Below are 10,024 nucleotides of genomic sequence, written 5' to 3'. Positions count from 1 at the left end.
ATGACCACGGTGAAGCCCCTTGCGTACTGCTCCAATTTATGTTGTGGCGCTCTCTCTCTCTCTCTCACTTGCTCACTCTCTTTCTCTCTCTGTCGCTTTTTTAAATATTCAAATAAAGCCGTCAGTCAATCAATCTAGTGGCCACATGCACGCGTGCGCACACACACACTCCTGATACATTATTGCGTGTGTGTGTGTGTGTGTGTGTGTGTGTGTGTGTGTGTGTGTGTGTGTGTGTGTGTGTGTGTGTACTGTATGCTTCACATGTCTCCATCAGTGGCCCAAGGCTGTGTAATCCTCTTACTTTCTCTCCCTGCAGGGGAGGGCTGCAAAGCTCTCACTCATTACGCCGCACACTTTCCTCCTGTCATTAATGTGTGTGCGTCCGTATGTGTGTGAGAAAAAGAGAGAGAGAGGTGTGTGTGTGTGCGCGTGTGTGTCTACGTACATGCCGCCCCGCGTGGACTGAGCAGAGCAGCAGCGGCCGGCCGGACGGAAGGAAGGAACCCATGCGGTCCTTGCCATGACTCGACCCGCCGAGCACATCCTTCACACGGCCTGGATTTTGCTATGTGTGGCTCATCTGAGCGCAGGTACCACACACACACACACACACAAACACACACAAGCGAACGCACTGGAGAACACGGTCTTTTTTTGGTGTGTGTATGACTCATGTACAAGCTTGACTGCTTTGTCTTACTGTCATTTATTGTTTCAATACTCAACATCGAAATGTCTTTGGGTTAGTTGACCTCATGCTTTGTCCCGTGGGTGTACTCAATTCCACGAGTATTGATTCATTTGCTTTGGACTGTAGTCGAACAAAGCCGGAATCGACGCTTCATATAGTTCACAACGCCGACAGTTTCGTGACGAAAAACAGCCGCTGCCGCGTTTTGCGTCGGCTGACCGCAGCGCTGCTACTGGCAATGATATGTGCGGCCGCACACGGTGGCGACGACGACATCACTCACTCATTTTGCTGAGAAACTTTGAAGTGAGAGCGTATGTATCGCTGTCAAGGGAGCGGGATGTCTTTGCCGTTTGCAGATTGAGCTCCGGTGAGTTTGTCGTTGATGCGAAGTGACAGAGAGCGTCACTGCCGCGTGTTTTACGTTGTTGCTGCGCCGAGTGGTTGCCTCACGGGTTACAACTTTGTTGTTCTATTTGTATACCAAAGTTGTGCTACTGGTGTGCAGAAATGTCATACAGTCAAAAAAAACAACTTGTAAGATAAGTATTGTCTTGTCCTGCTGCTAAGTAACAAACAAACAAAGACTTTGCCATTACAAATCCGGCTAGTTTATTCCATTCAGTGTTTTCATCATCACACTCTCACATCCTCTTCCATTCATTTTCCCTACAATTGTTGACTTGCTTTGCACCTGAGTTGTTGCCTGGCAACCGTCAGATTGAATGATCAAGACGTTTTGATGACTTTTTGAGCTCTTTGGATTACGCCAGCATGTTTCGGACCGAGACCAGCTCGCTGCAAAATTGGCCACAAATCTAAAGGTGTGCAGGTGTCTTCTTAGCCACCCCCTACATTGGGGTTGCAAAAATATCTCAAAAATATCATGGCAGTAGTCGCGGTGTGCAGGTGTCTTCTTAGCCACCCCCTACATTGGCGTTGCAAAAATATCATCATGGCCGTAGTGGCACATGCAATATGAGGATCTCATTTGAAAATATCCAACTTTTCACCAGGTCCCATATGTGTGCAAGGTTTGATGAGTTTGAGGCCCTCAAAATGGTAAATTGTTATGGTGAAGAAGAAGAATGACTACAGAAACAATAGCGACCTCTCAGTGGTCCCTGCTTGGGCCCTAATTAATACCTTCATCTGGTGGTGTTATGTGTTTCATATTCATCTGCCTTTGACCAATCAGATGCAACCTTAAATACTCAACAGTGTGTTGGGGCATTGTGATTTCCTAGGAATGGTGTATAAGTATCGTTTGGAAATGTAATATTGATTATTGTGAGACATCATGATCATGATCTCAGTCTTCGCATCACTGAATATCATTCATCACGACATTTGAGCAAATTTCGCCAAATGTACAATGAAAAAAATATTTCTAAAGTATGCATGGAACTCGGTAGCCCTTCACGTTCACCATGGCCCAAAAAGTAGTATCTCTTCGCTCCAAAAAGGCCGATGACCCCCAATCTTATGGTCACACAATTAGTGTCCGAGTCTCCCCGGAATTCCGCCGCGTTGCTCAAATTCCGAACTTTAACAGTCGTGCGCGACGGCAAGTTCACCGAAGGCTCCCAATATGTCCAGTAGTTGACGGAAATGACATCAGGCTTGCGGGTGAGGCGGCGATCACAGGCGGGCTTGTCAAACAAAGCCTGACAGCAGCTCCAAGTGGAACATGAGATTAGGTGGGTGTTAAACTAAGAGGCATTACGTACTTGTATTCCTCCGCAGCCGCAGCAGCAACAGCAGCAAATGCTTAACGCGGTTGCCATTACGCAACAGGTCTGCTTCCAAACTCGCTAACACTCCGCCAGGTGCACCTCGCAGGCAACCAACCAACAGGAGCCTGCGTGAAAAATAGCAAACACAGGAACAATAAAACTGCCCCCCCCCCCCAAAAAAAAGTGGTTCAAATTGACCCCTTTTTTATTTTATTTTTTTTTGGACACAAAAAGACATTCTTTTCTAACCCTTAAATGGGTTATTTTTGAAACCGCAGTGAAATTTTTTTTTGTTGTATTTATTCAATTTTATTTTGTCATGTGATGGCACAAAATTTAAAAAAAATAATAATCTGCATCCAGATGATTTTACATCGACTTAAAAACATTTTATCTGGATCCAGCTGTTTTATTTTGTGCAAACATCTGACGAAATAAAGTAAATTCAACACAAAACTTTTTTCACTGTTTGACCTCACAGCACAACCCAATTTGGATAAACAAAAGTCGATGCTGTAAGATGAATTTTTCATTTCAATCTGTACTTTTTTACCTTACCTTCACTTAAGTACAAGCGGTGAATCTGCACTACTTTTTTTTTTTTTTTTTAAATACGTTATCCGTGCTTCTACTCCGACCCAGCGCGCGAGTCCGCATCAGATCTGCTCGTGATTGTTTTCCGTTTTGGTTTCAGGTCTGAAATGCGTGTGCCAGCTGTGCGACAGCCAAGTGTGCGAGACGTCCGCCGACGGCGCCTGCTGGAACTCGGTGATGCTGGTCGAGGGTCGCGAGGAGACGCTCAAGTCCTGCCTGTCGCCGTCGCAGATGAGAGGGCAGCTGTTCTGCTTCAGCTCCCCCAACGTCTCCAAGAGGAACTGCTGCTTCACCGACTTCTGCAACAACGAGACGCTGCACTTACAGCCCGGTACGCTCACGCCTGTGAAACGACTTTTGTCCTGCAACGTGTCACCGGGAAGAATTTTTTTTTATTTTCCACAAGTCCGCACGATGATGAGCGGTTAGCAAATCTGTCTTGCGGTTCCACTTCAAATCCAGGCCTTCTGCTTTCCTGTGTGGTATTTGTTTTTTTTCCAGAATTTGCGTTTTTTTTCCCCCCTGTGTTTTATTCATTATATAGATTTTTTAAAATAATCGCGTGATGAATCGGCCATCCGAATTTTTTTTTTTTCTTTCGCAAACACCGGAATTTTTTTTTTTTTTTTTTTTGTAATTTTTTTCGCAAACACTGGAATCGGCGTCAAAAAAAATCATGATCGGTTTGGCTCTTCTACAAACATGCATTTCCACTTCATTTAAAGGGGTACTAAACGCAAGATGATTTTCAATATCATACCTTCCTGATCTGATGATTACTTACCATGCACCCAATTTTCAAATGATATCACCGCTCTGTATTAAATATAAAATACACACCACTAAAAACAGCTGGTAGGGAGGACGGTTTGCGGCAGAGTATATATGATCAAACCTACACGGCAAAGAATTGCATTTGTGACCGTCAAATCACATTTACAGATGTCGCGTCAGCAACGGCGCCTCCGATTAATTTGGTTATGGCCGTCATCGTCGTTTGTTCGTGTCCTTGCCCGGGCAGTCAATCGCTGAGGGATTTCCCACTCATTGTGGCCCCGGCGAGACGAGGTTGATGCTGATCCTGCTTAGATTCTGTGACATAACAGCGCTGGCACAGGGCATGGGAACATTTAGACACACACACACGCGGCGCACACACACCTATTTATAAATTTGAGCAATGCAAGCGGTATATGGTGGCCATCAGCCTGAGAAGGGCTCGTTACACCTGCAAGTTAGGCAACAGGAGTCACTGGAAACTGTCAAAAGGTCGGAGGGAATTCCTCATTGCAAAAGAAAAGTGTTTTTTTGTTTGCTGTCCATGATATTTGCATGATTTCGTCTTTTAACTTCATAACATTGAAGTTGGGACAAAGCGGATCAGTGTGACAGTCATGATCAGAACCATAATTGGATTAGTTATTTTGTGAGTAGATGCCCACAACACTATACAAGGAGTCATAAATTATAATGCAAGGCCTTGGAATTTTTATCATGTTGTTTTGCTAACCCACTTGCCTGGTAACTGTAGATGTAGAGCAGATTGGGTTACTTTTACCCAAGGTTGGGTTAAATGATTTGGACCCAGGAGATTGGGTTGAAGATTGGATTCTGGCGGGTTGAAAGTTATTATAGTTTACTAAATTTGGGGAAAAAATGTTTGCACTCAAAAAACACTCCATATATTTTAAAAAAATGAAGAAATAATGAAGCACTTCAAAAACTTGTTGTAAAAACCTATGAAAACAAAAACTATGAAGAAAGTTCACTTTTTTTTCAATTTTAGTTGTAATTATTTTTATTAGTTTTATGTAATAACCTCAGGAAAGAGTGTGTTTGGCGGTTCAACAGCAGGACTTGTACGGTATTTAGGCAAAAGGCGGACAAAGTCTTGGGAAACTGTGATGGAGTTCAACTTCTCATTGAGCCATCTGCACGTTCGAGCCAACAAACGCACGTGACGCGGGCAAACATTTTATGAGCACGAAACACCAGTCAAGTGTCACCGGCCATAATATTAGGGAACAACTTCAACTCTAATAAATGGACTGTGTGCAATGCTCCCCCAACGAGTGACCCCCCCCCCCCCCACTTGCAAGTTCTTCAAGATGCGAGCTGTTTGGGTGATTGTATTTATTTTTTTGCGCTTTGATTTGTGCACGCTGTTTTGTTTGTGTCCGCCCACAGAGCCAAATAAAGGTCAGGCAAGATTTGACGTTTGTTTTGTTTTTTGGCGATTGTTCTGCACGTGCTTTATAAATAAAACTGAGATGAGGCAATCGTATTTTTTTTTTAATTTGCCTTGGTTAAGCACGATCTGGATTAGGCTTGCGTATGACCAGCTTGCCTTGCCTTTGGTCACCAGAGAGGCCTTTGGAAACCGGCGACGGTGGCAGCAGGCTGCAGTTGGCCGCGGTGATCGTGGTGCCCTCGTGCCTGCTGTGCGTGGGCGTCGCGGTGGGGGTGTTGGTGGTGGCGCAGCGCCAGCGCTGCGTCTACAGCCGGGCACGCAAACATGACCCGGAGGAAGCCCTGGATGAACACATGCTCATGTCTCCTGACAAATGTCTCAAAGATCTCATCTACGACATGAGCACTTCAGGCTCGGGATCAGGTTGGCTGGTCTTCATTCACCATTTTGTATTCCATGCTGATATATTCTTGTCTTATTTTTAATGCTTCGTTTTAGTTTTTTTTTTCAGTGTATGGACTGTTTGTTGAGAAAACTATTGTGTAATGAAATTATTTAAACTACAATTTTCAAACGACAAGCTTATGTAGGATAATAACCGACAGACCAAAAACGGACATTTTTTTTCCTTTCCTTTGTTTAAAATTCGTGAACATTATTTTTTCAATTTACTTTTCGTTATTTCGTTCGCATTGGTTAACTGTAATCATCTCGTAGGGCTTCCACTGCTGGTCCAACGAACGATAGCGCGGACCATCGTCCTCCAGGAGAGCATCGGGAAAGGTCGCTTCGGTGAGGTTTGGCGAGGAAAGTGGCGAGGAGAGGATGTGGCTGTCAAGATCTTCTCCTCCAGGGACGAGAGGTCTTGGTTCCGCGAGGCCGAGATTTATCAGACCATCATGCTCAGACATGACAACATCCTCGGTTTCATTGCGGCTGACAACAAAGGTAACGGAACCTGAAACGGTACAGCTGGCTCCCTCTAGTGGCCGGCGAAAAATCACAAAAATTAAATGTTGATTGGAGTTTCTTTTTAATCCAGTACAATATATTCAATATGTACAGTTGTATTTAATTTATAACTACAATACACTATTTAACCTTTTAGAACCTTGAAATCAGATATTTTGTTATTTAACCTTTGTCACTATACAGTATTTGAGTCATTATTGAAGTACATTTTTTTATTTTCCTAAATTTTCGTGCAGGAATATATAATTGAGCAATATAGCATGAGAGAGGACGATGTGTGATCTCATCATGGTTGTGATTCGAATGACGGTCACAGCTGTGATATTGCTTTCATACAGCAGTTCAGTGAGTGCCCCTTTTTCATATCCCACAGCAATATGCGAAATCAAATTATGATTGGTTTTGTTTCTTTCATCAGTTATTCAACCTCGCCAAAACAAATAGTTCCGTATTATACAATAGACTACAGCCGTCCTCCATTGTGGGTTCTGGGTTCTCGGTCCTGCTATTTTGCGGGTCACCACTGTCATATAACATCGAGACAGAGGAGAACGATAGCTGGTAGCTTTCTATTGACCACGTACGGTGTGTTGCAGACAACGGCTCGTGGACGCAGCTGTGGTTGGTGTCCGAGTACCACGAGCACGGTTCGTTGTTCGATTACCTGAACAGGTACACCTTGTCGGTGGAGAGCATGGTCGTCATCGCTCTGTCTGTAGCCAGCGGCCTGGCTCATCTCCACATGGAAATTATTGGCACACAGGGAAGGTGTATCAGATGCACACACACACACACACACAGCACTCAACTGCCACCATAAGAAACATATTGGCAACTTCATCCATTTGCGTGCAGCACAACAGCTAAATGCTGCTTCACCATGTTTACTTTGAACTCTGGGCTCCACTAATTTAGCCGTTTCTGCAGACCTCGGAGCTCCATTGGAGTTATCCCCCCTGAAATGAATCAGGGCCTAAACCATTCACCTATTTATAGACCAGTGGCAGGATTTTAAAATCTTTGTTCTGATGTCCTTGTTCTGGTCAGAATAATAATCTGCTCTGTTTGCAGGGAAGCCAGCCATCGCTCATAGAGACCTGAAGTCAAAGAATGTGTTGGTGAAGAAGAACGGCACGGCGGTCATTGCCGATTTGGGCTTGGCCGTGAAACACGACTCTGGCACCAACAGCATAGACATCCCCACCAACCACCGAGTGGGAACCAAGAGGTTGGACATACGTCACTGACCGCACACTAGCACGATCCAAAAACAGCATTCAGCTATCCAGGATGGAAAGTGCAAGGATGGACTTTCGCTTCATGTTTAACTCCCAGGACGTCAATAGTCCTGTTGCCTTCTGCAGGTACATGTCCCCTGAAATCCTGGACGAGACCATCAACATGAGCAACTTCGAGTCGTTCAAGCGGGCCGATATCTACTCGTTGGGTTTAGTGTACTGGGAACTGGCCAGGAGATGTTCAGTCAGAGGTGCAGTGCCTTCCGCCATTCTCACATTCCACGTTTTCATGGTTCAAAATTCACCGCAGTCTTTTCATGCAGGACTTCACGAGGATTTCCAGCTGCCTTATTATGATCTGGTGCCTTCAGATCCCTCGGTGGAAGACATGAGGAAGGTGGTGTGCGAGCAGAAGCTGCGACCAAACATTCCAAACCAGTGGCAGAGTTGTGAGGTGAGCTTTTGAATTCAGCAGCAATAATCATTTTCATGCTCATTCTGCAATGGCCTAAAATGCCAAAAGATGGCGCCAAAGTCATGACCATATTGAGCAGCAGTCATTTGTGTCAAGGAACGATGCTGAAGTGATACATCTCCACTGAGAGAAAAGCTATGGAGTGGTGGAATTAAGTTTAGCCTGGGTTGTTCCAAGAAATTACAGAGTTTTCGCTGCATGTGCATTTTTCATTTGTACAACATAAATGTTTCTATTGTGTAAAATGAAAAAAAAAAAGCCTCATGTTTCTGTACGTACTGTGTTGACAAGCTAGGCTCTGCGCGTCATGGGCAAACTGATGCGAGAATGCTGGTACGCCAACCCCGCCGCCCGCCTCACCGCCCTGCGGGTCAAGAAGACTGCCGCTCAGCTTTCCGCCATCAGAGACGTCAAAGAGTAGATTCATTTGTTAGCCCGACGATGGGTTAGCGATGGTGCTGCTGGATTGGGACCACCCCAGGAAGGTACCGTCCCGGGCCCACATGGTCTTCAGAATACAACCACAGAGAGTCGATTGAGGTTGTTGTCGGTGCCAAAGGATAATGGGAGATGCCTGTGGCAGCTTAGCACCACTGTTATGGTTATTAGAACCAAAAAGGTTGTATTAAAAACATAATGTATAAACCTTTGCTACCTCGCATATTGAAGTGCCGGAAAATTGCTCCTAGTCAGTCACCTTTGTTGTGCCATGTCTTGTAGCGAACACAATGTTGTAAAAGGTAAGTAGCGTGCTATTTGCAAAGGTTACTCAGTCAGTCAGCCATACTTACCGTACTCTTAAATGGCACTCGCATAGGACATCTCGGACAATGTGCATGTTTATTTTGAAATTAAATGTCCAAACTATTTGTGGAAAGAGAGGCACTTTGTATTTTGCACCCCAAATCAACAGGGAGCAGCAGTGATCCAGCGCCCCTTACTTACTTCTTTCAAAGAAGATGTATGGCAGCGGAATCTCAAATAGTTAAATACAATCCTTTCCGTGACTCGGATCAACATGCATTTGATTTGGAATTTTGAAGGATTTTTTTTCAGTCGGAAATAATTGAACCAGGCTTCATTACATTTAAGTCCCTGTAAAGTGAAAATAAATATGTCGTGTAAATTTGACCTACCCCAAACAAGTGATATTAACAACCCGATTGAATTTGTAGGATTAAAAAATAAAAATAAAAATCAGCAAATATATAAAAGGAGCCTTCAAAATTATGAAAAATGAAATCCGGCCTTGCTGAAAAAATTTGTTGCAACTTTGTCTAGCGACTAGTGACTTTTTATTGAAAATATAGTCGCTTAAAGCCTTTGCTGGCTCGAATATACCCAAATGGGTCATTGCGAGGCTTTTCACACCACAATGACACTCGCTAATTTGCAAGCTAACAACCTGAGTTGCTAGCAATTAGCTCCATGTCAAGCTAACAGGCTGAGTTGCTAGCAATTAGCTCAATGGCAAGCTAACAGGGTTCTGGGGCTCCTCACAGGCGGTGGATGGGCAGCAGCTTCATCCGCAGCATCACCTTCTCATTTGGAAATTAAAATAACGACACTGAGGTGTTTTGTAAATTGTGATATCCAGGGAAGATTAATTTTCGAGTTGTAGGCACAGTTGGCTAGCTACGCGCTGTGGCGATACACAGCAGTGTCTAAAAATTGTCCAAGATGAAAATTTATCAAAGTTTTTTGAGATGTTTGACTGCTTTGACTGTTCAGTCAATTTAACTTAACGTAAATGCGGGTCCCACCTCAAAAACAAAGAAATGTCTTCTTCATGTGCAGCCCTCTGGCCATCCTAGCTCACTATTGCCTCTTGATGATTGGAATTACAAGACAAGTTCGCCTCTTAACTTCAATGAGTGAAGAATGTTACAAAAAAGTCTTTTCTTAAGACTTGAACATCACACGCTGTAAGAATGTTTAAAAGAGATTTTGCACAGATGTAAAAGCATTCCGTTGCCGAAAAGAGCTGAGTGCTAGTTTTTGGGACAGACCGAAGCTCATCCATGAATGTGAAATGTATGTTTTGTTTTTGTTTTTTTTTTCCACTGTGTGTTTTTATTTTAACTGTCAAAAACCAAAGTTGCCTGAAAACCAGACAAATGTTAT

At 43.9% G+C, this 10,024-nt stretch overlaps 1 protein-coding gene across 2 annotated transcripts; it reads left to right on the top strand.

Annotated features, from left to right (window-relative positions):
* Positions 1–265: 265 nt before the first annotated feature.
* Positions 266–9,054, top strand: acvr1c (activin A receptor type 1C). 2 transcript variants are annotated; one of them, XM_019868201.1, is made up of 9 exons: positions 266–593; positions 3,125–3,355; positions 5,390–5,638; positions 5,933–6,163; positions 6,784–6,951; positions 7,259–7,415; positions 7,552–7,676; positions 7,749–7,879; positions 8,196–9,054. In XM_019868201.1, exons 1-9 carry the CDS (start codon positions 524–526, stop codon positions 8,319–8,321), a joined length of 1,488 nt encoding a protein of 495 aa, XP_019723760.1. In that variant the 5' UTR covers positions 266–523; the 3' UTR covers positions 8,322–9,054. The 2 variants fall into 2 exon arrangements, with proteins under 2 accessions (XP_019723760.1, XP_019723759.1); XM_019868200.1 differs by lacking the exon at positions 266–593 and adding an exon at positions 697–1,064.
* The last annotated feature ends 970 nt before the right edge of the window (positions 9,055–10,024 follow it).

This window comes from Hippocampus comes, unplaced genomic scaffold (genome assembly GCF_001891065.2).
Source record: "Hippocampus comes isolate QL1 unplaced genomic scaffold, H_comes_QL1_v1.1 scaffold133, whole genome shotgun sequence".
NCBI lineage: Eukaryota > Metazoa > Chordata > Actinopteri > Syngnathiformes > Syngnathidae > Hippocampus > Hippocampus comes.
This window is presented reverse-complemented; position numbering and strand designations above follow the sequence as displayed.